Raw genomic sequence first — 27,250 nt, 5'->3', positions numbered from 1 at the left:
TAATTATTAATTTTCTGAAAATTTTTATTTTGCATATATATAACATCACCCCCTCTCACAACCCCCTTCATCCAATTCGTATACATAACAATGACAATACATTTTAATAAAAAGTAATAAAATATTTCGCTCGGTGTGTAATGTTGCAATAAGTCATGACACACTGGAATCCGGGAGATAAATAGGATAACTATATTGTAACTGGAGAGAGAGAGAGAGGGGGGGGGGATGAAGAGACGAAGGTGGCAACGAGTCCCAAGGGAGCCCTTGAGTTAACTACCAGATCGATGTCCAACCCCGACCCCCCCAACAACCCCCCTCAGGAAGCGTCACACCACTTCGAATTTTCTCTCTTTCTTTCTCTCTCGCACTCTCGGTTTTTCACATTTTTCTCAATTTTATTCCTCCCACCACCATCAAGAGAAGAATTTTCTCATACCAAATTTTTTTTTTTTTTTTTAATTTTTTTTTCTTGTTTGTTTTCACATTTTTGTCGTGCATCATTTTTTATTGGATTAGAATTAAATTTTCAAAAATTAAATTATTAAAATTATAATTGAAAATTAATTCCATAAAAATTTTATGAATTATAATTTTTATTTTTAAATATTTTTTATTAGAAATAATTATTTTTTATAGACGAATTTTCAATTTTCGAATTAGAATTTTGGGGAATTTATTTTTAACCAAAATTTTTAATTAATAAAAATTTTTAGCTACCGAATTTTTAATTGATAACATTTTTTTCAAGACGTCGAATTTTCATTTGTCCAAAATTACAAATTGTCCAAACCAACAATATTGAAAGAAATTGAAGAAAGATTTTGGCGCAATTTTCAAAAATTATGACCAAATCACAATTTTTCTATTGATAATTTTTAATTGATTTTCAAAAAAAAAAAATTGCGCCAAAATATTTTTGTATCGATTTTGTTATTGTTCGGTCATTTGTAATTTCGGACAAAAATGAAAATTCGATGTCGCAAAAATTTTTTATAAATAAAAATTCGGACAAATTTGAAATTCGGTGAATTGAAATTTTTGTCATTTAAAAATTCGAATTAAATAAAATTCGATTAAAAATTAAAATTTTCCTATAAATAAAAAGTCGTGTAAATTAAATGACTAGAAAACAAAAAAAAAAAAAAATTCTGACAAATAAAAATTAGGTATATATATAGCTAAAAATTTTGTTTAGTAAAAATTCTTATATAAAAAGAAATTCTGTCGAATCATAATTCGAAAAATGAAATTCTAATAATTTTTTATTATTATATTATTTTTTAATAATAATTTAATAATAATAATAATATTAATAATAATAATAATAATAATAATAATTAATATTAATTTAATAATAATTTTTTTTTTTATTCTTAATTATTAGTAAAATTAATTACTGTCAATAAATTGACTATTGTTGATTTTGTTAATTAATAATTTTCTTTTCTATAATTATAATAATTCTTTATAATTAATAATTGATAATATTATAATATTTTTAATATATTAATGGATGAAATAAAAATTTTGGATTTAAAAAAAAAAAAATTTTTTTTTAAATGATAACATATTCTCAGCTTATAATTATCTAGGCAAGAAACAAAGCTTGACTTATTGATATCAAAAAGTCGTCGTCGTCGTCGTCGTTTCGCCGAAGTTAAGTTTACCTAAGCTTTACTATCAACGTAAAAATGAATCTTTCGAAATTCTCTGAACGAAAAGACCTTTGATAAGAGTCTATGTTTACGTTAAACAAAAAAAAAAAAAAAAAAAAATGAAAAGAAAAAAAAATTGAAAAAAAATTTTTTTTTTTTCTTAACAAATTTTTTACATTTTTTTTAATCCCTTTATATACTTCTGATAAGTATCACAAACAAGTTTGTCCTATACCTATATATGTATTATTTTTTTTTTAATTTTATTTTTATTTTATAATAGAATAAAAATTTAATTATTTTTGAAAAAAAATTATTTTCGAAAAAAAAAATTATTTTTATATTAATTATGTATAATAATAATTTTATTACAAATGAAAATAATTTAGGAAAACGTATTTTTTTATAATTATATAAAAAAAAGAGAAAAAAAACTGTTGAATAAAATTTTTAGTTAAATGAACAAAAAAGGAAATTTAGGAAAATGTATTTTTTTATAATTATATAAAAAAAAGAAAAAAAAACTATTGAATAAAATTTTTAATTAAATGAACAAAAAAGGAAATTTTTTTTTTAATTAAAAAATTAATATACCTAGAAAATTTTGTTAAATAAAAAAAGTTCTATTTTTTAATGAATTAAAAATCGTTTAATTTTGAAATTTTACTTTAAAATTTTATGAAATTAAAAAATTGGTTAAATATTCTGTTTTAATGTTAATTTTTTTTTAAATAGAGAAATTTTTCCAAAATAAAAATTTAATTAAAAAATTTTTTTTTTAAATTCTGCTAAATAAAAATTTAATTAAAAAATTTTTTTTTTTAAATTCTGCTAAATAAAAATTTTATTAAATATATAAAAATTCTGTTTAAATGAATCTCCAGTTAAAAATATAGAGCACCACTGCGAATAATTATATATATATGTACTTTCGAATTTTTATATTGCAATAGAATTAAAAAATTTTGAAATTAATTTAAAAAATTCCAAGTCATATTTTTTTTTATATAAATTATTAGGAATTTGAATTTCAAATTTCTTAAAGGAATTATAATTTATATATAATAGGTGAGATTTTTTTTTTCCAAAAGTGAAAATGGAATTTTTCAATTAAAGAAAAAATGTGAGAAAAATTGAAATTTTAAAAAAAGAAATATATATATTCTACTAAATAAATGAAAATCAAAGAAAAGGTATTTTCTCATATATAATGAAGAAAAAGTAGAAAAAGAATAAAAAGAAAAAATAGAAGAAATAGAAAAAAAAAAAAAAAAAAAGAATTGAAATGATGTTATTCGGCACCTGGATTATAATTGGACCTCTACAATTTTATATACAAAAATCGTAAATATATTATACAGATTTTCAGAAAGAAATCTTTTAGAATTTCATTTGTATACTTTTTTTTTTCTTATTTATTCCAATATATATATGGTCATCAGTCTAGAATTCAAGTCAGAACTGATGGGGGGAAAAAAAAAACCACCAAATAGATACTTTTATTGGGGGCTATAAAGTTTCTCGAATCGAGAATCAAAGCATTCTAAAGGGGCTAATTTTAGGTTGAAAATTGTGTAATAAAAAAAAAAAAAAAACGTGACGACCAAAAAATTCACAGAACCAAAATATGAACTCAAATTTTCTACTTTTGAGTTTCAATAAAAATAAATAAAATTTTCAAAAGAGGTTGTATAACAGTTTCAAAAAAAAAAATAAAATAAAATAAAAATTATTATTAATATAAAAAAAGGAAAACTAAAATAAAAATTACGCCTACTAAAGAATTATTTATTAATAGCTAATCGATTTAATTTTATTTAACCAATAAAAAATCAATTTTACTGAATATAATTATTAATTTTCTTTTATTAATAATTAATTCAACGGTTATTAATTAATACTAATTAATTATCAAATAATTAATTAAATACTAAATTAATATTAATATTATCAAAACAATTAATTAAAATACTCAAATTTTCTACTTTTGAGTTTCAATAAAAATAATACCATTTTCAGAAGAGGTATAACAGTTTCAAAAAAAAAAATAAATAAAAATTATTATTAATATATAAAAAAGGAATAATAAAATAAAAATTACACTACTAAAGAATTATTTAATTGATAGCTAATCGATTTAATTTTATTTAACCAATAAAAAATCAATTTTACTGAATATAATTATTAATTTTATTTTAATAATAATTAATTAAGCGGTTATTAATTAATACTAATTAATTATTATCAAATAATTAATTAAAATACTAAATTAATATTATTAGCCAAATAATTATTATAAATTATATATTAAAGGACAAAAAAAATGCAATACAAAAAATTATTTTTCAACTTTTTGAGATTTTTATTTCAAAACGATATAGATAGAGACAAAAAAATGTGTGTACAGTGTGGAAAAAAAAATAATTAATAAATCAAACAATTACATTGTATTTTGACTCTTTTTGTAATGTCGCAAGAAATCTCAAACATCTTTTCATATATATATATATTTATATATATATTTTCATAATATAATGTGTGTTTTGAAGTTTTATTTTTGAAAAATGATTTTCTTATAATATATATATTTCGACGCACACATCGCAGTAAATAACACTTTAAATATACACAGTTTAAAAAAAATAACATGTTACAACCGCAATAATAATAAACACAATAATAATAATAATAATAATAATAACATAATTTTTAATAACTTTTGTCTCGAATTTTATTTTTATTTTTTAATTAACAGAATTTTATTTTAGAATAAGCAAAAAAAATTGTTGGATAAAATTTTGCTGAAAAATATAAATTAACTATTTTCTATTATTATTATTTTTTTATTATTATTATTATTATTATCATATATTATTTATAAAATACACTTTTTTTTTTTAATACGACGAGTATAATTATTTATAGGTATTATTATTAAGTTGAAAAAAAAAATTCATATACAAAAATTCGTTGGGGGGGCGGAGAAAAATAATAAACAATATAATAATATTACTGTCGAGAATCACAAACATTAACTTTATATATATACATATACATATAAAATAATAATAATAAACTAATATAAAATATCTTAAAGTTTCTTAAAAACAAAAAATTTATCCGGGCCAAGAAAAAAAAAGGAATGAAAAATTTTTGCCGTTGAAAAAAAAAATTTCCAAAATTTGTTGGAAAATTATTAAATCATAATTTTATTTTTTATTTTCCAAATATTGATATTCTTTTTATTTATAGCCAAAAAAAAAAAAATATCCATATATTTCAAAATTAAATTTTTTTTTTGCAAACAAAAAATTTTTGTATTCTAAAAAAAATTTTTTTTATGAAAATATTAAAACATTTTTTGAATATGTTGAAAAAATATTTTAATATTAATTTCGAATTTTTTTTATTGAATACAAAAATTTTTTTTGGTTAAATTTAATTACGATTTTTGGAAAATAAATTTGTTGAAAAGGAACAAAAAATTTTACATTCCTCTTTTTCATTGGCTACATGTAAATAAACGATATTATATATATATATATTTATGATTTTCATTAATTAAAAATCAATAATAATTCTTAATATAATAAATAAAGAGATACATTATTATTATTATTATTTTTACTAAGATATATAGTAATAATATATTTACAATATATTTCGAGAGAAAAAAAGGCATATCGTAATACTTCTTTTTTTCTTTAACTTTTTTTTTTTTTTTTTTTTTTTGCTTATTTGTTATATTTACAATATTTTTGTTTATATATATATATATATATATATATATATACTTGAAAAAAATTCTAGTTACAAATGTATAGATATATTAATGAATAAGGCTTGTGAAGAGAATTTTTTTTTTTTTTTTTTTTTTTTTTTTTGCAAATAATTACGAGTATAATTTTGCATGATGATGCGGTTGTAATCCATTGGTACCGAGTGCCAATGGATGAGTGGTTAATGGTGGCGAGCCACCATTTTGAATAAAGTTACCAAGCATACTGCTCATTCCAGCAAATCCAAGACTTGCCATACTTCCGGCAAGTTGTTCCGTTGTTGGCTTAATATCCTTTTGTTCCAATTCCTCACGTTTCTTTGATTGTTTACGCTCTTTTGCCCTTCGATTTTGAAACCATATTTTCACCTGCAATACAGAAATGGTAAAAAAAAATGTTATTTTTTTTTGTTTTTTCATTTTTTACATCTAAAAAAATTAACCGAATTTTTTTGTTTCAGTGAATTTTGAAAATTTAATTGAATATTTAACCAAACATTCATTTAGCAGAATTCAATATTTATAACTGTGAATTATAAAAAAAGAGAATTTTAAAAAAAATCGAATTTTGAAAAAAAAATTCTTACTTAAAATGAATTTTTATTAAGCACAATTTTCATTAAGCCGAACTTTTTATTAAGCACAATTTTCATTAAGCATAATTTTTATTAAGCCGAACTTTTTATAAAGCACAATTTTCATTAAGCATAATTTTTATTAAGCCGAACTTTTTTTTAAACTCAACAGAATTTTTATTAAACCCTAATTCTTATTCAGCTGACTTTTTATTTAACCGAATTTTTATGAAATCTAATTTTCAGTTAATATAAATTCTTTTTTCGCGAAATTTTTATTTAACCGAATTTTTATTTAACCGATTTTTTTGTTTTTGGTGAATTTTGAAATTAATTGAATATTTAACCAAACATTCATTTAGCAGAATTCAATATTTATAACTGTGAATTATAAAAAAAGAGAATTTTTAAAAAAATCGAATTTTGAAAAAAAATTCTTATTTAAAATGAATTTTCAATAAGCACAATTTTCATTAAGCATAATTTTTATTAAGCCGAACTTTTTATTAAACTCAACAGAATTTTTATTAAACCCTAATTCTCATTTAGCTGAACTTTTATTTTAACCGAATTTTTATAAAACCATAATTTTCAGTTAATATGAATTCTTTTTTAGCGAAATTTTTATTTAACCGAATTTTTATTAAGCAAAATTTTTATTTAACCGATTTTTTTGTTTTAGTGAATTTTGAAATTAATTGAATATTTAATCAAAAATATTCATTTAGCAAAATTCATATTTAACTGTGAATTATTAAATTAAAAAGAAGATAATTTTTATCAAAATCGAATTTTTATCAAGCAGAATTTCTATTTAACTGAATTTCTATTTTTAAAAAATTCTTATTTAAAATGAATTTTTATTAAGCACAATTTTCATTAAGCATAATTTTTATTAAGCCGAACTTTTTATTAAACTCAATAGAATTTTTATTAAACTCTAATTCTCATTTAGCTGACTTTTTATTTAACCAAATTTTTATGAAATCTAATTTTCAGTTAATATATGAATTCTTTTTTAGCGAAATTTTTATTTAACCGAATTTTTATTAAGCAAAATTTTTATTTAACCGATTTTTTTAGTGAATTTTGAAATTAATTGAATATTTAATCAAAAATATTCATTTAGCAAAATTCATATTTAACTGCGTGAATTATTAAAAAGAAGAGAATTTTTATCAAAAATCGAATTTTTATTAAGCAGAGTTTCTATATTTATAACTGAATTTCTATTTTAAAAAATTCTTATTTAAAACAAATTTTTATTAACCAGAATTTTCATTAAACATAATTTTTATTTAGCCGAACCTTTTATGAAACAAAAATTTTATTAAATACAATTTTTATTAATCCCGAATTTTGATTTACCTCAACTTTTATTTAATCGAATTTTTATTAAATCTTTAATTCTTATTTAATCCTGAATTCTTATTTAGCTAAATTTTTATTTTAACCGAATTTTCAAATTAATGTACAAATTTTTATTATATAACTGAATTTTTGAAAAAAATTTTTTAAATTAATTGAACATATTTAACCAATAATATTTATAGAAAAATTCTTATTTAATCGAATTTTTATTTAGCAGAATTTTTATTAAAACATATAATTTTTATTTAATCGAAATTTTATTAAACCTATATAATTATTTTTGTTAAACCTGAATTCTTGTACTTAACATTAATTTGATATTAAGCTGAATTTTCTTTAAACATTATTTTTATTTGACCGAAATTTGTGTTAAACTGAGCAAAATATTTTTATTGAATCTTATTTATTTTTATTTAACTATATTATTTAGCCAAACTTTTTGTTAAACTGAACAGAATTTTTATTAAAACTGAATTTTCATTTAATTAAATTTTTTATTAAGCTGAATTTTTCGTTAAACATTATTTTTTATTTAACCGAAATTATATCATTTAAATGAATTTTTATTTTATATATATACACTGAAAAAAAATTCTGATTAGGCTATATTTAACATTACTTTCTAGTTATGTTAACCAGAATTCTAGTTGAATTAACTATAGAATTCTCGTTAAAATAACCAGAATCAAAATGTTAAATATACCCTAACCCTAAATATAACCTAACCCTAGTTATTCTACCTAGAATTTTTTTTCAGTGTACGTTTAAAATGTAAATTCTGCATTCAATAAAAATTTGGTTTAATAAAAATTTGCTTAATAAATATATATATATATATATATAGAAATTCTATTTTTATAAGTGAAAATTTTATGATATAAATATTCGATCGTATATATAAAAAAAAAGAATTTTATTTGAAAAAAAAATGAATTTTATTTTGAGAATAAAATAAAAGAATATTAACCCTCTCGTAAAAAAGTGGTCACAAAATATATATATATTATTAGACAAGTTTTTTTTATTATACATGAAAGAAAGAAAGAAAGAAAGAAATACTCAAAATTTTATCGCAATTTTAGCCTTTTTGAAAAATAAATAAAAATTCTAATAAAATATAAAAAAAAAAAAAAATGAGAAATTAATTTTTCAATGAGATGAAATTTATGCGTCATAGAATCTTTTTCGAATCGAAAAGAAAGAATTTTTTTTATGTTTGCTTCTCAGAATGCCATTTTAGAGCATAATTATAATAATTATGCTATATATATATAATAATTATTATTTTTATGATTGTTATTATTATTATTATTATTATTATTATTATTATTATTACTATTATTATTAATAGAGGAATTAGATATATATAATCCGGCAGCATTCCTTAATTTATGAGCACGTTAATTGATCCGGAGTGTTATGAGTATTCTTTTTTTCTTTCTTTCTTTTTTTTATTTTTTATTTTTTTTTTACAAAAATGATATATACCTGTCGTTCAGAGAGGGCAAGATTGGCTGCGAGTTCCGCTTTACGACGAATCGTGATGTAACGACTGTAATGAAATTCCTTTTCAAGTTCCAGTCTTTGATGATCCGTGTAGACTACTCTGTATTTGTCCTTTGTTCTTGTTTTGCCTATAAAATAAAGAAAATATTTTTTTTTATTATATGTATATATACATATTTCACTTTCTTTATACATATATATATTATTATTATTATATTATTATATTATATATATATATATTATTTTTATTTTAAATTATATAGATGCAAAAAAAATAAATTTAAAATTAAATAAACTTTTTTTTTCTAAATGGTAAAATTAAATATGGGAATTTTTTTTTTTTTTTTTTCTTTTTTTTTTAAGAGCCATGCATCATGTGTACGATAAGGTGGTATATTATCATAAAATACGCGAAAAAACACACGCGACTTCATGTCACAATTTTTTTTTTTTATCTCCGTCAGGCGTGCTAATTAAACTCACGATAAGCATATGTATATTCTCAGATCTTTACTATATATATATATATATTCGAGTGCACTATACGTATATATATATAGAAAATATATAATTAACGATTAATGGAAAAAAGGTAGCAGTTACTAAAAAAAAATAAATAAATAGTATTCACAAGGGAAAATATAAAAAAAATACTTTTCATTTTTTTTTTTAAAAATATAATAAAATAATTTTGCATTTTTTGTTTGTTATTAATACATATTAAAAATTAAACTTAAAACTGTGCTAAAAAAAAAAGTTTTTGAGACAAGGAAATGGACATAAGAAAACATTTTTATATAGGTTATGTTTATGATTGTTTGGAGAAAACTAGTTTTCAAACAATCATAAACATAACCTATAAATTTGTTTTAAATCTACTTTCTAAATTTGAATTAGTAAAAATGTTTACTCTCTAAATCTGAATTAGTAAAAAAAGTTTACTAATTTGAATTAGTGACTCACTTTTTGATTCTCAATTAGTAAAATTTTACTAATTATTAGTAAAATTTTACTAATTATTAGTAACTTTTACTAACAATTAGTAAAATTTAACTAATTCTAAAGCAAAAAGTGAGTCACTAATTTAAATTAGTAAACATTTTTACTAATTCAGATTTAGAGAGTACTAATTTGAATTAGTCACTCACTTTTTGCTTCAAAATTAGTATAAATTATAAATTATAAATAATATATATATATATATATATTTATTTATTTATTTATTTATTTACAACAAAAAATTATATTTTTCAACAAGAAAAGTAAATAAAATAAAACAATAACTTTCTTTCAAGTAAAAAAATAAAAGTTTTTACACTATTCCAAATCTGATATATTATCGCGTTAAAAAAACAATTAATTAAATAGTCACTCTCCTATACAAATAAAAAAAAAAAAGTCTCAGGTGATAAAAAACGACCATTTAAATGTCGTCGGAAGAAATTTAAAAGGCAATTTTTAATTTCTTAATCGTGTTTACGACGTCCCATTATTATTATATATATCCGACAAGCGAAAAAAAAAATCAAGTATTTTTTTTTTAGAGAGGGGGCTAGAGAGTATAAAAAAGAGAGACAAAGAGGCAAAAGGAGTGGGGGGAAATTCTAAACTCAAAAATGGAAAAAAAAAAAACATTAAGAGCGCAGGTGGTAGAAAAAAAGTCAGCAGTGTGCGAGAGAGCAAAAAAAAAAAAAAAAAAAAAAGAAAGAAAAAAATAAAGAGGGAAAAGGTGTGCGATTAGATAAGAATGGGCGGTCGAGATCAAAGCCAAAGACGCTAATCCACCACTCTTGTGATAATATGAAGTCGGTGAGACCTTCAGAAAAATTTCTCTAATATACACCATCAAGCAAAATACGACGACCATCATTACAAAAAACATATATATATATATATGCGTTCACTCGCACACAGAAACAAAAAAAACTTGAAAATTCAGAAATTATCTCTATTTTATACGCGCGTTTAAAAGTCGCTTCTTAATAGGCGCAATCTTTTATATCATTTTTAATTTCAAAATTCAAAATATAGTACACGAGTCTCTTTGTTAGTACCTATACATTAAAACAAACAAAAAAACAAGTCACACTTCTTGGAAATTTTTTTTTTACAATTTCGCCGACACTTTCTATATATATATATATATATATAATACATATTTTGAGTCACGGTGAAAAAAAATTACTATTTTGATGAATTTTTATTTTGTAGTCATTTTCTTTATGATTTTTTTTTGAGAGAATTTTAATTTAATCAAATTTTAATTTTAGGAAAATTATCATTTAATCGAATTTTAACTGATTTATATTTTTAATTATGACCAAATTTCAAATTTGTCCGAATTTTTATGCGTGTCCGCAAATTTTTAATTGTACGAATATTTTTAATTGAAAAAATTTTTTTAGACACTAAATTTTCATTTGTCCGAAATTACAAAAAGTGACCGAACAAACAAAATCGACAGAAAAGATTTTGTTGGCGCAATTTTCAAAAATTGACCGCAATCAAAATTTTCTTGATAATTTCTAATTGATCAAATTTTTTTGAAAATTGCGACGAAATTTTTCTGTCGATTGTTTTTGTTCAGTCATTTGTATAATTTCGGACAAATTCCGTCAAAATTCCATAAGAGTTCCAAAGAATTTCCGATGAGATTCCGACGGAATTCCAATTAATTTTTTCCAACATTTTTAGAGTCCTAATTCCGTCGGAATTCCGCCGGAACTTCCAACGTAATTCCATCGGAATTCCATCGGAGTTCCAAAGAATTTCTGATGAGATTCCGATGGAATTGCGATTAATTTTTTTTTTTTTAAATTTTTAGAGTCCTAATTCCGTCGGAATTCCGCCGGAACTTCCAACGTAATTCCATCGAAGTTCCAAAGAATTTCCGATGAGATTCCGACGGAATTCCGATTAATTTTTTTTTTCAAAATTTTTAGAGTCCTAATTCCGTCGGAATTCCGCCGGAACTTCCAACGTAATTCCATCGGAATTCCAAAGAATTTCCGATGAGATTCCGACGGAATTCCGATTAATTTTTTTTTTCAAAATTTTTAGAGTCCTAATTCCGTTGGAATTCCGTCAGAATCCCATCGGAAATTCTTTGGAACTCCGATGGAATTCTAACGGAATTACGTTGGAAATTCGCCGGCGGAATTCTGATAGAACCTACCGCAGGGGGCACTTTCCGGGGGGAATCTTTCCAAGTGGGTCTTCTAATTGATAAAATTTTCATTTGTCCAAAATTGCAAATCTCCGAACAATCAATTTTGGCGCCATTTTTATATAATATAAAAAATTGTTTTGATGAAAATTCTGCAAAAATATACTAATTCGAACAAATAAAAATTCGGCTCAAAAATTTTTAGAACATAATCATGCGTGTCCCAATTTTATCTGATTCAAATTTTTAAATGACAGAAATATAATAATAATAATAATAAATAAAAAAAAGAAAAATGCAAAAATTAACATACTGCTGAAATTTTAATTGAGTTCGAATGTCCTGAGAAGAATATCTCATAAGTTATATACAATCATTCCCTGGTGCCACACGAAGCAGTGCGCAAAGAAAAATGGGATGAAATTTGATATGCTGTCGCAATAAAATAGCGTAGTGTTATGGAAAGTATACAAATGCGAGAGATGGCACAATAGGGGTAATTGTCATGTCACTGACGAATATATAATAATATATATATATATATATATATAGGAACGCAATGACAAAACGAGGCAAGTGCAAAATTAAGGAAAAGAGAAGGGTGGAGGGGGCAAAAAAAAAGTAACAGAAGTATATATATAGGAGGAATGAAAAAAAAAGAGAATCGAAAAATGGGGCACGCGCGTTTTTGCCATCGGCCCGACGATGTCGACATCAAATAAAAGAGCAAACGGTGTAATGGGGTGGCCAACGAGTCCCCCGAGTCCCATTTTCTCCCCCCCCCCCCCCCTTATCATCTCTCTCTCTCTCTCTTTTTCTCTCTTTTCTCTCTTTCATCCCTTGTTCCCAAACATTGACGCAAGTTCTCAATTTTTATCTTTATATATACATTTTCTATTCATTTATGCCATTCATAATAATTCGCATTGTAATTTTACACTGAAAGACTTTTCGTTTGAAAAATTAATATGATTTTGATTTGAAAATGAGGATAATTCTGTTTTTATGCGATTTAGTCGTATGAATATGTATCAGTGTTTAAACTAAATCATATACCGAAAATTAGTATGGTCATATTAACTTTCAGTATTATTTGGTTAAAAATTGTTACATTTCATATACGACTAAATCGCATAAAAACAGAATTATCCTCACTTTCAAAGAAATCATATTAATTTTTCAAACGAAAAGTCTTTCAGTGAAACTGTATACACTGTAAAAAAAATTTCCTGTAAATTTACTACTTTCAGAGTAGTAACCATAATATTACCTTCTTTTAAAGCAGTGATTTTACTATAAATGTGGCAAATTGACTAGGTTATGTTCTTATTTTTACAAAAAACTGTAAAATTACAAATACGGTAGTAATTATGTCACATTGAAAGTAGGTAATATTTGGTACTACTCTGAAAGTAGTAAATTTACAGAAAATTACGAATGTGCTACTTTAAAAGTATAAAGTTTAAATCAGTTATTGTATATTTACTGCTTTGAAATAAGTTCAGTTACAGATTTTGGTAAAATTACAAGTTCAATCCGTAAAATAAGACAAAATTTTTTTTTACAGTGTAGTATTTTTTTGTGTTATGTATATAGTAAAATCATTTTAAAAATTGCAAAGAATACGTCATTCTGTTAAATATATATATATATTCTTTGAGAGGAATATGTATTTAACAGAATTTGAGCTAAATTTGCCAATTTTTAAAACGATTTTAGGTATAATCCTGACGCAATCTGAAGAATGGGACCTTAGAAGCAAAAAATGATAGGTTATATTCACAGAAAATTAAAAGGCATTAAAATAAACTGCAATGCTCATTATTTTAATCCAATTTTGCTTATTTTAATCCATTTTGGTATTAAAATAAGCAAAATTGAATTAAAATAATAAGCGTTGCAGCTTATTTTAAAATACCTTATAATTTTCTGTGTTAATATTATTTTAAAAGGGAGAGGAAATAGTATTTTAAATATACTAAAATACTAAAAAAAATTAAATTTTTTTAAGAGAGAGAGAGAGAGAGCGAAATATTTAAAAGGAGGAATTTTCCTATATATTCTAAAAAGTACTTTCCATTTCGTATATATTTGAAATAATAACGTTTTAAAAAAGAACCCTTAAAACAAGGATCTTTAGAAATATAATAAAAATATAATACACTCTGTTTCTATATATGTACATATATATAGCGGGGAACATCAAAAGAATTTGAAATTGCGGTAGCATTCCTTTAAAAATGAAAAAAACATGTTCTCTGTATTTAATATATTTTGTTCTTTAAGATTTGAATTAGTGACTCACTTTTTGCTTTTAAATCAGTAAAATTTAACTAATTAATAGGTATAGTAAAAAATAATTATTAATTATATAATTAAATTTTACTAATTCGAAAGCAAAAAGTGAGTCACTATTTCAAATCGCGTTAAAATTATCACAAAAAATTATAACGTATATATTAAAATAAGCTACAACGCTTATTATTTTAATCCAATTTTGCTTATTTTAATATCAAAAATGGATTAAAATAAGCAAAATTGGATTAAATTAATAAGCGTTACAGCTTATTTTAATGCATTTTAATTTTCTGTAATATACTAATTCAGATTTAAAAAGTATAATTCGACTTTGTAATATATATATTATGTTTTCCTATAAGTGAATGTAATATTATTACAAGCGTTTCATTGAATATATATAATATTCATGACAAAACTGCGGCTTGATATATATAATGACGATGCGGGTATTGAGATTCGATATCAGACAGATGAAAAAGACCGCGCAGCTCGGACGATAATCCTTAAGTTGACATATGTCTACACATGTAATGTGTTGCTCGATTGTCAACAATGTCGAAGCATTGAAACACTTATCACCCGTCTTTAAACACGCACTTTTTTTTTTATAGAGAAAAAAAATCTATTCTAATTTTTCGAAACGATTATATACCTGGAAATAAAATTCTTATCACCTCCAAAATATACATCATAGTTTTACCGAGAAAAAAAGAAAATTCCCTTTTCCAAATAATATATAGAAACAATTTTAAAATAATTTAATATTTATATTAATTATTTAACGAATTTAATATTTATTAATTATTTAACGAATTTAATATTTATTAATTATTTAACGAATTGAATTTTAAGAATTATGAATATAGGGAAACTATTTTTCTAAGAACGGACCAATCAGAATCCTGCTATCAATCGATATATCGAATAACAGTTGCATTGGACTTATAAGCGGACATAACCTCTAATTTTTAACTTTGAGTATATTTATTTGAATATTAGTCACTTTTAGCCAAATAAAAATTAGTGACAAATCATTTATTTATCGACAAAATTTGATATATTATTAGCAAATAATAATAATAATACTAATGATGATGATGATAATGATTATAATAAAAATACCATTGACGGAACAATTAATACTATTTACAAAGCATAATACATATATTTATGAAATAATTATTAATACCATCTATAAAATTTGTTGAACATTTACAGAATGATTCATACATTTAAAAGTCATAAATAAAATGCTGATTCATCATCACCTTTAGATAAAAAACATATTTTTTTGACAAATTTTGATTGAAAAACTCAAATTTTAATTTAAAAAAAAATAATTTTTTCCTAATTCTTTCAAAAGTATATTTTTTTAGGTTATTTTTTTTCCAAGTTTGTAACGAAATTGACAATATTTAGAGGTTATGTCATTTATACGGCCAAAAAATTATGAAGATAACCTCAAAACTTAAGTTATATATATATATACAATTTAAAGCTTAAGGAACGATATATTTTTGTTTCTTTAACACATTAAAAGGTATTAAAATAAGCTGCAACTCTTATTATTTTAATTCAATTTTGCTTATTTTAATACCAAAATGGATTAAAATAAGCAAAATTGAATTAAAATAATAAGCGTTGCAGCTTATTTTAATGCCTTTTAATTTTCTGTGCTAGCATAAGTTTTGAGGTTATGTTCATGATTAAACGTAAAAAAAATTAACTTTGTAAAAATACGGAAAAGAATTGTATAGGTAAATATCAATTTAAAATTAATAATAATTTACTTTTATTAAATAATGGAAAGAGATGAAGAACCTACTAGAAAAAAAAAAAATATATCTATATTATAAGAGAGTGAGAGGAATTTTCCAGCGCGAAAATCAGGAACAATAAGCGTGCAATCGGGAGCCACTTTGAACTTTTATGGCGGCTAGCCAAGGGCGGTCAACAAACTTTATTGGAGAGCTTAAGCTGCTTCTGCTGCTCTTGCTCCTTCCAAGACAATAATTGTACACACAACGAGGGATATACAAACACTATTTGACTGTTCACATATACATACATACATATACATACACATATATATATATATATATATATAGGCGAAAAGAAGGTAGAATATAGACATCGAATGAAGACCCAAGGGATTTTCAAACACAAGTGTGTATACACAAGAATAAGGCAACGAAGAAAAAAAAAATGCTTTTAAACGCACCTGTAAGAAAAATTTGCTCAAAAATTCCTTTCTGACCCTGAAACGAAAGATTATGTAATCTGTTTCGAAATCTCGAAAAATTTTAAAAATCTATTGTGTTACAGTTTTAGTTCATATAGCCTGAAAATTTTATATAATATAAAATCGTAAGAAAAAACACCTTTTAAATTCCAAAATTTGGCTTCTTTATAGTTGACTTCTAATTCCAAATTGTTTGGTACATAATACATAATTGCGCATAAATGCTGTACACGTCTGGTTTGACGGAATTTTTGAAAAGTCGTGATATACTTCTATAACAATTTTATTAATTTTGGTGTAATCAATTACACAGAAAATTAAAAGGCATTAAAATACAACGCTTATTATTTTAACCCAATTTTGCTTATTTTAATCCATTTTGGTATTAAAATAAGCAAAATTGGATTAAAATAATAAGCGTTGCAGCTTATTTTAATGCCTTTTAATTTTCTGTGAAATTAGGACACTAATAAAATTATTATATGAAAGTCGCAAGCGCACGCCTTTTCGAAAAATACCGTCAAACCGTAAGGACAGAATTTATGCAATTGGGTGTAATTATATATACACAACTCTTTAACTGAATTTTTGTACTCTCCAAAAATCCAAAAGATGATCTTTCGAATACTAAGATTTATGTGAGCAACGGAGTTTCGAGGACTCATTATTAGAAATATGATGCGAGAAGAAGGTTAATTATATCTCTTAAAGAAACTAATTAAGAGCAATTAGGACCTAAATATAGCATGACGGAATATTACAATCTTTTTGTTATATCAAGAGCCAATATCTTTTTTATAATTTTGGGCAAAATCTATATATTTATTAGCAAATATTTGGCAAATATTATTTTGCGAAAACAATTTAGAAAATTGTTGAAAAAATATATTAGCAAATGAGAAACACAGAAAATTAAAAGGCATTAAAATAAGCTGCAACGCTTATTATTTTATTCCAATTTTGCTTATTTTAATCCATTTTGGTATTAAAATAAGCAAAATTGGATTCAAATAATAAGCGTTGCAGCTTATTTTAATACCTTTTAATTTTCTGTGAAATTATACACATACACCAAAAAGTATACAAGAGGGGAAAAATTCTCAAAAAAAATTACCCTAAGATTCGACAAATCGTGCGCAACAATGTATATATATACAAGAATTTATCTCTTCTAGAATTTTGAAAAGAACTATTGTTTCTAATATTTGTCAGTATATTTTTGAAACACCAATATTTTCCTCTATGAAACAATGGAATTAAAAGTAAAATTTTATCCTATCCCGTTGAGAAGTTAATAAACTTTTAGAAGAGAACTTTTCGGAGACTTATGAGATTATCTTCTATTTTCACCCTTAGGTATAAAAATTATTATTATGGATTTATATATATATTGTTGACAGCTCTCGTGCCTTTATATTTATATATATTATAAGAGAAGCTATATCTATATATATAGATAGATATGACATTTTTCTATATTTTTCTCAGAAAGTCAATATTGCGAAACCCTCGTCCAACTGGTCAGGTTACATCTAATTAGCATTTTATTGTTGTCAAAATAGCAGAGTGTTCAAAGAGATTTTGAATATATAACTTCCCGCAGAGAAGTTTTTGAGGAAGTGTCATTTCTAATATGAATTACAAGACTATGGGAGCCATAAGGAAATTTTGTACCTTTTCAACGTAAAATGCGCTCCTAGGCCTGCTTTTATTTGTTTCGATTTTGAAATAATATACCGAAAACCATTGGTTTTATTTCACGTGGTTGTACCTCGGGTTAGGGTGAATGAGTCACTCACAGGTTGTGGACAATTTATTTCTAAATGGTATAAGGAAAAATTTAATTGAAGCACTCGAAGCAGATCATCCGTAAAGGGGCTGTACTGGGTGTATTTCATCATAATCTGCTTCTATATCATCTACTGCTGCTTCTTAATTACTTGCTGCTTTTATTTATCATCTGCTACTTTTGCAGCATCTGCAGCTACTATTTTATCATCTTCTGCTGCTTCTTAATCACTTGCTGCTTTTATTTTATCATCTGATACTTTTGCAGCATCTTCTGCTTCTACACCAATATCTACTGCTGCTTCTCAATCACCTGCTACTTTTGCAGCTACTATTTTATCATCTTCTGCTTTTACATCAACATCTACTGCTGCTTCTCAATCATCTGCTACTTTTGCATCATCTGCAGCTTCTACATCATCTACTGCTGCTTCTTAATCATCTGCTGCTTTTGCATCATCTGAAGCTTCTATTTCATCATCTACTGCTGCTTCTTAATCATCTGCTCTTTTTGCATCATCTGCAACTTCTGTTTGACCATCTTCTGCTTCTTCATCATCATCTACTGCTGCTACTTTTTCTTCTCAATCATCTGCTACTTTGTCATCATCTCCTGATTTTTCGTCATCATCTGCTGTTTCTTTGTCATCATCACCTGCTTATTTTTCCACACATCGAATATTTCCCCGGATACCAAAATGGCGTCGGGAGAAATCGCGTGTTTCAACAGCATATACACGGAACTGAATACAGTTTGAAGAAAATGTGAATATACAAGAAAAAAGGTAGAGAATCGCACACACACACGGAATCATCGTAATGTGTATTCTGAATCATGCAACCAAAAAGGCTTTATAGAAGCATATATAGCCGTAGAGCGCGGGCAATAAAACCATAAAATGCAGATAATAGTGTATATAGTCGTTGAAAGGAATTGAGAGAGGGTCGGTCGCACGAAACGTGCGGGTAAAGAAGGGTGAGAACCACGACTTCAAGGCGCGCCATATACAAGTTAATTTTAGTTCGCCATCTTGGAACTCGCACACACACACAGCACGCAAAGACGAAGAGAACGAATATATATATAGACCATCATCAACAGCAACGGATATACTAAAGAAAAAGAAAAATGGCGTGGAATTTAATGGGTGAAAAAAAAAATCCATGAGAATATATCTAACGTGCTCGCACGCTATATGTATATAATCTGCACGGTAAGAGAGATCATTAAATCAAATATATCTCCTTCGTGGAATTGCAGATGTATGCGCGATTATAATGTGATTTTTATATATTTGATATGCGATTTGAATAAAAAATTCCTAGACTTTTAATATTACAAAGTATAAATGCATTTATAGGGAAATAAAAAATATAAATCACATGTTACGAACGATAACGAATTAAAAATTTAAACGTGCCATACAATCATGCAACATTTTTCTAATATTTTGGTTCTACTTTAGAAATAACATTCATAGGGGCTTAATAACAACAATAATGGGGCATTGGCAAAAATTTTTAAATTGTTACACTGATGCTGTACTAAAAATCATATACATAGGATTCATGTTAAAATTTTAGAATAATGGGACAATAATTTACCAAAGTTTCAAACCAACTGAGGTTAAAATTTTTATTTTCCAAAGTGAAAATACAATGCCCCAATTATTGCATGTTAAAGAAAATTTAACATCATGTGGCTAAAAAAAATTTTCTATTAAAAAAAAATAGAAAAGTTTCACAAACAAAAAAACATGCAGGTGAATTTTTTTTTTTGTTTGTCTTTTTTTTTATGTTCGTACCGAGAGCATCAATGGCGCAGAGGTCATGAAGTGACGAGACAGAAGTTGAGGCACTGAGTTCGCACGCTGTAACAATAAGAGAAAAAGATAGGGATACTTGTCGGATTTTTTTTTTCATTGTTTCGTTACTATATATACACATAATATGTCTATAGATAGAGAAAGACAGAGAGAGAGAGCACGATGTTGAAGAAACAAGTTTCCGGCATTTCGGATTATTTCTCTCTCATACAATAACTATCCCTCCTTTTTTTTTTGCTTCTCTCTCTTTACACAGTACCTGCACGAGAGAAAGACTCAAATCGCCAAGATTTCCGCATAAGCTCTGAATATATATATATATATATATATTTATATATACACAGAGAATATTCTCAAAAGTGGCATTTAAATTCTATTCTCAAAAACGGATTATGTATATATAGAGAACGCAACAAACAAACAAAAAAAATTGTTTGAAATAGTATAATGTAAAGGTCAAAGGAAAATTTAAAGGGACTTCTTTTTTCTCTGTATATAAATAATTAATCTCGACAAATATTCTAGAGCAGAGAATAAATCAAAAAAAAAAAATTCAAATAGTAAATTTTTTTCACGGAAAAAAAAAATCTTTATCTGGAACAGCGATATATTTTTCTGTATAGAATAACGAAAACTTTTGCTGTTTTAATTAAACATTTCGCTTATATTAGCGAAACTTATCGTTGTTCCAGGTATAAATATATTTTTCGTGTACAAAGAATAATTTTTTATAATTAAATTATATATTATAATATAATTTATATATACTCTCTAAATCTGAATTAGTAAAAATGTTTAGTAATTTAAATTAGTGACTCACTTTTTGCTTTAAAATTAGTTAAATTTTACTAATTGTTAGTAAAAGTTACTAATAATAATTAGTAAAATTTTACTAATTCAGAAGCAAAAAGTGAGTCACTAATTTAAATTAGTAAACATTTTTACTAATTCAGATTTAGAGAGTATAATATATATTTATAATTATTAATTATTATTATTATTATATTATATAATATTATCATTGATAATTATTGGAAAAAATACGAAAATTTAATTTTTTTTTCACTTGGAAAAAAAGCGGGAGGGGGATAAAAACGAAAGAGTAGATCTGTAGGAAAATCGAGGTTATGGTGACCGTGTCGTGATTATACAAATATTTGAGAGTAATTAGATGTTTGTTCGTCTCTGTTATACTTTGTTTACATATTCTGTGCCATATCTGGACCGTGTTAAGACGCGTTTATTGCATATCACGATAAATGCCAGTTCCTTATATACTTTTTTTTGTATATATATATATAATAATAATAATAATGTCTTTAACCTCTTTCAAACACAATTTTTGATAAGAAATTTTTCGCATAGAGATTATAAATTTTTTTCTTTCTTTCTAATAAAGTAAAAAAAAAATTTTTTTTTCAGAAAAAATATACAAAAAAAAAAAAAACTTCCAAAGGAAAATAAAAAAGCAAAATTCGTCTAAATGTCGCGTGTGTGTTTATTACATTAATAAAACAAACACACAGACACCAAAGATGAGATTAAATTATCTCCAAGAGACAAATTTTTGGAAATTTGTATTTCTCAAGGAAATACATATATATATATATATGTATTTATATATTTATACCGTCATGTGCCTCACACAAAAGTGACGGAATCAGGTCACGGGGATTAATTATTTAAGATGAGATTAATGCAACATTTACCCATCATCAGATATTTTTTTATGGAGTAAAATCATTATACAAACGAAATATTGAGTGATTTCAATATATATAAAAGTCAAATTTAAACAGATTATAAAATAAGCAAATATATAATATATGGCGCAATATTATTTTTAGCTAATATTTATACGAAATATCAAAAAAAAGAGAAAAAAATGATTTTTTTTAGTACAGGTAAACAGGTTCTTTTTTTTGGATATTTTCCATTAAATGATTTCGTGTATTTGATCAAAGTGTTGCTATGGTAGTGACGGTTAGCAGTAAAACACGATATTACCATAGCAACGGTTGCTATGGGTGCTATTGGTTACCTTAGCAACTGTTGCTACAGTAATCGTACCCCTAGTAACGGTTGCTACAATACTTTTAAGTTACCATAGCAACGGTTGTTACGTTACTTTTAAGTTACCATAGCAACGGTTGCTACGATACTTTTAAGTTACCATAGCAACGGTTGCTATGCTTTTTTTGATTGCCATAGCAACCGTTGCTACACTCAGAAAAAAGATATGTTTGGACCAAATATTTGATCTAAATAACTGTTTGGTTTATTTTAATAAATTTTTTGCACAAAGAAAAAATTTTATTGAGCTAAATAAACGTTTGGTTTATGCAACCAAATTTTTGGTTAACTGTATATCAATTTGCATTTATTTTGTTGATTTAACCAAAATTTGGTTGCTTCAAACGAATTTTTTTCTGAGTGATATATAGATGGAGTTACTATAACAACAGTTGCCATAGCAACCGTATAACTATGGTAAAATGCTATCCAATTGTTGTTATGGAAAAAGTTGAGTTTTATTTTTGAAGCATTAGTTTATGAAATTGACCTTTACAATTAACCTTTTTTTTTTTTTTTTTTTTGAAGAAAAAGAAGAAGGGGATACAAAACAATTAAATACGAACAATAACCTGTACTAAAGAGAACTAATTGCGAAGAAAAGTGGTGCGTAAGCCATTAAAAACTCGTTAACAGTTACTGCATAATATAATGTGACGCAGTTATGGAATAACGTTCCTCATTTTTGTAACCAATACCTGCTCTTGCATCTCTATAAATCAATCAAAAAATATCTGATGAACCATAATGACAACATTTTATCAATTAAATATATCTTACATCTTTGAAGGGCTCTCCGTTTATATATATTTTGTTTCTAACTATAGATTTCAATTTAGATAAAGTTACAAATATATTTTGCAATTATGTTCAATAAAATGCTTTGATTATATGTAAAACAACGAAAAATTTGCAGAAAATTTTGAAAAGTTATACTAAAATATTAAAAATGACGAATTTTAATACCTCATCATAATTTTCTTTTTGTAATTTACTAAATTCTTCAGAAATTTTTTTTATTATTATTTTAGATGATAGTACAAAAAGTATTAGATAAATAAAATAAATTTTAATTAATTTTTAATAAAATATACCAAATATAGGTATTTGAGGACCCGTTATTATATATATATATATTATACAGCATTGTCAAATAATATGTTAAGGACACAAACACTGTAAATAAATGGATTATAATATATACCTCTTTTTCTCTCATTGGTTTAAAATTTTGTCAATAGATAAGAAAATTATATTCTCAAGTTGAATGCACACCATTATATTGTTCAACTCGACTTTAGGATTAACAGAAAACCCTTTTGACTTATTCAAGGGATTATAAAAACAGGTATAAATATTCAGTATATTGTAAATACAGTTTGCACATCTGGATTATAGTGTAGTGTGCGTCCATTTTCCGTCATATATCAAATTGAATAACATATATTTGTGAAAATTCTTATGTAATTTTTACTGAGATATTTTGGTTTAATAATTTAAATAATTATAAATGTGTTGAATTTGGATAAGTATTTAAAAATATATATATATAGAAAATCTACAAAATCTGTATTGTACTGTATATGTATATATATGGATTTTAAATTACTATTTAATATAACTATTATATTATTACGAATAGTATATAGATTTTGAAATATATGTGTTATACTTTTTCATAATCAATGGAAAGTTGCGGATATATATGGTACATTGAAAAAAAATATTGAATTAAGTAAAATCTATGTAAACTTGTTCTGTTTTTGCCCAAAGCATAAACCATAAATTTAGTATATAATGTATAACCTAACACAGAAAATTATAAGGTATTAAAATAAGCTGCAACGCTTATTATTTTAATCCAATTTTGCTTATTTTAATGCCAAAATGGATTATAATAAGCAAAATTGGACTAATATAATAAGCGTTGCAGCTTATTTTAATGCCTATTAATTTTCTGTGAAAACATAAATTTATTAGAATCTGCAAATTATACAAGTAGTACAACCCAAATTATGTAAAATTAATATAACCCAAATGATGTAAAATTAGTACAACCCAAATGATGTAAAATTAGTACAACCCAAATGATGTAAAATTAGTACAACCCAAATTTTGAATTTTGTACAATACATATATTACAGTACAATCCAGATTATAAAAATTCCAACTTAGATTTTGAATGTAGTAGTATATACAATTATCCGAATTTTAAAAACAGTATACAACCCAGATTTAAATTTTCTACATATATGGCAAATAACATATTGAAATGAACCTAGATTTTAAATCTAGGTAAAAAATGTAGATTTTTAATCACAGACTTGAAAAGAGTCGGTGTACTACCAAATTTTTAACCGAAAGTACATGTGTGCGCTCTTAATTTTTAATTCCCAACGACAATTTTGATTTAAAATCTAACGACTAATTAAAATTTTTATGCCTTACGGATTCAATGCATTTAAATATACCAAAAATTCTCCGCTATACTTCGAAAAAATGACCCAAAATTCATATATGTTAGAAATATCGTAGTACGCAATTTTATACCAAAAAGATTGATATTCTCACAGAAAATTAAAAGGCATTAAAATAAGCTGCAACGCTTATTATTTTAATACAATTTTGCTTATTTTAATACCAAAATGGATTAAAATAAGCAAAATATGATTAAAATAATAAGCGTTGCAGCTTATTTTAATGCCTTTTAATTTTCTGTGAAAACATAAATTTATTAGAATCTGCAAATTATACGAGTAGTACAACCCAAATTATATAAAATGAGTATAACCCAAATGATGTAAAATTAGTACAACCCAAATGATGTAAAATTAATACAACCCAAATGATGTAAAATTAGTACAACCCAAATGATGTAAAATTAGTACAACCCAAATTTTGAATTTTGTACAATACATATATTACAGTACAATCCAGATTATAAAAATTCCAACTTAGATTTTGAATGTAGTAGTAATATATACAATTATCCGAATTTTAAAAACAGTATACAACCCAGATTTAAATTTTCTACATATATGGCAAATAACATATTGAAATGAACCTAGATTTTAAATCTAGGTAAAAAATGTAGATTTTAAATCACAGACCTAAAAAGAGTCTGTGTACTACCAAATTTTTAACCGAAAGTACATGTGTGCGCTCTTAATTTTTAATTCCCAACGACAATTTTGATTTAAAATCTAATGACTAATTAAAATTTTTATGCCTTACGGATTCAATGCATTTAAATATACCAAAAATTCTCCGCTATACTTCGAAAAAATGACCCAAAATTCATATATATGTTAGAAATATCGTATTACGCAATTTTATACCAAAAAGATTGATATTCTCACAGAAAATTATAAGGCATTAAAATAAGCTTGCAACGCTTATTATTTTAATCCAATTTTGCTTATTTTAATACCAAAATCGATTAAAATAAGCAAAATTGGATTAAAATAATAAGCGTTGCAGCTTATTTTAAAGCCTTTTAATTTTCTGTGCTTAGGACCTATGAAAAAAATATACAGCATTTCCGAAATGCATAAAAATTATTGATTCCAAAATGAGCTACAGAGGAATCATATTTTACAAGTTTATTTGTAGCATATGTGGCAAAAATGCTGGCATATTTTATTTGTTCAAAGAAAGGTCAAAATCGATGCTATTTTCTTATTGAACCTCTTATGTAAAAATTGCATCCATCTTTGACCTATACCCTTAAGAATATTCTGAAATAACGTAACAAAAATTAAAAATACAAAAAACCAATAAAACTCACCAGGATTGGGTTGCGTTTGATAGGAAGGCTTCTTCATCCATTCATAAGGACTGCGTATTTGTCCTGGTCTTACTGGTGTGCTCGATCCATTATTATTATTATTATTAATAGCCGTAACACTATTATTATTAATTGGTGGCGTCGCTGGTGTACCAGGACTGCTAATTTCACTTCCGCTAATTGTTATCGGTGGACTTGGTTCACTTGGTACACCGACGGCCGACGATCCATTACCCTCATCACCACTCCAATCATTATTAATACCATTTAATTGTTGTTGTTGATGTTGTTGATAACTTTGATGATGATGATGATGATGATGTTGATATTGTAAATGTGAATAATGATGTGTATGTGGCCATGTCAATACATCGGATGGATTTAAATATTGTTGTGGTCCACTACCAGCACTTTGATGATGTCCATGTGGATAACCATACCAATATTGTTGTACAGCATCATCTGGACCACCATGCTGTTGTCCATTATGTGTTGAATGTTGCACTTGTGACAATGTTTGTTGTTGTTGTTGTTGACGATACATTGCCAATGAATTATAGGTAAGCATTTTGGCTAAATGTTTATGTACTTAAAAAAAAAACAAATTTCTGGAACGTCCTCTTTGGACTTCCAAGGGGGTTAAAAAAAAAAACAGTTTCACTTGCACCAAATTATTTTTTTTTTTTAAACACTACACACACTTGAAACACATCACAACACTGTTTTTTTTTTTGGGTTTATAACAGTTATATGTTTTTGGATCAGAGAGAGAGAGAGTTTAACTATAATACTGGATGTTGCAAGCACTGTTGCTGGTGAACTTGTGAGAGAAAATCGTAAGAGGAGCAAAAAGAGAGACAGAAAGAGAGAGAGAGAGAGAGAGAGAGGTGGGATTGTGAATAAAGGGAGCCATGGCCACGCCTACTAACGCCTTATTTTCCCCCCAAATTGGTTCGCAGTGTAATTTCAACGACCAATGAGAATGTTGCGCAAAGCAATGGCGTCACGACAACGATAAATACATATATACATTTTCCTCTTCTTTGCGTCTATATGTATCTCTATATGTTCTAATGGCATTGCTTTTCAAAAACCGCACTAATACTTTTGTATATGACCAAAACTTTTCTTATATATATATAAAAGAGGAAGTATTTGCAAAGGAAAATGAGAGAGAAA

General features: G+C 24.9%; 2 protein-coding genes across 5 annotated transcripts in view; both read right to left on the bottom strand.

Moving 5' to 3' along the window:
• Positions 1–27,250, bottom strand: part of LOC127281135 (uncharacterized) — a 207,356-nt gene that overhangs the window by 92,702 nt on the left and 87,404 nt on the right. The gene's annotated exons all lie outside the window — the stretch shown is intronic.
• LOC127281136 (homeobox protein CDX-1) lies at positions 5,394–26,920 on the bottom strand. 2 transcript variants are annotated; one of them, XM_051304666.1, is made up of 4 exons: positions 26,072–26,920; positions 20,191–20,256; positions 8,871–9,016; positions 5,394–5,805 (listed from the first exon to the last, which is right to left on the bottom strand). In XM_051304666.1, the coding sequence occupies exons 1-4, from the start codon at positions 26,637–26,639 to the stop codon at positions 5,551–5,553; spliced, it is 1,035 nt and encodes a 344-aa protein (XP_051160623.1). In that variant the 5' UTR covers positions 26,640–26,920; the 3' UTR covers positions 5,394–5,550. The 2 variants fall into 2 exon arrangements, with proteins under 2 accessions (XP_051160623.1, XP_051160624.1); XM_051304667.1 differs by lacking the exon at positions 20,191–20,256 and having other exon boundaries at positions 5,408–5,805; positions 26,072–26,912.

Source organism: Leptopilina boulardi, unplaced genomic scaffold (genome assembly GCF_019393585.1).
Source record: "Leptopilina boulardi isolate dan_hultmark-lab unplaced genomic scaffold, ZJU_Lbou_2.1 LbouV2_266, whole genome shotgun sequence".
Lineage (NCBI taxonomy): Eukaryota > Metazoa > Arthropoda > Insecta > Hymenoptera > Figitidae > Leptopilina > Leptopilina boulardi.
Note: the sequence above shows the minus strand (reverse complement) of the source record. Positions and strands in the feature narration are given on the sequence as shown.

What these genes read in the sequence shown, in the direction of transcription:
- LOC127281136 (XM_051304666.1), bottom strand. Translation starts at nt 26,639, where the DNA reads ATGCTTACCTATAATTCATTGGCAATGTATCGTCAACAACAACAACAA. An exon ending in TCAAACGCAACCCAATCCTG is followed by an intron (nt 20,257 to 26,071) that starts GTGAGTTTTATT and finishes TTATTGTTACAG; the next exon opens with CGTGCGAACTCAGTGCCTCA. An exon ending in TTGCCCTCTCTGAACGACAG is followed by an intron (nt 5,806 to 8,870) that starts GTATATATCATT and finishes TCTGTATTGCAG; the next exon opens with GTGAAAATATGGTTTCAAAA.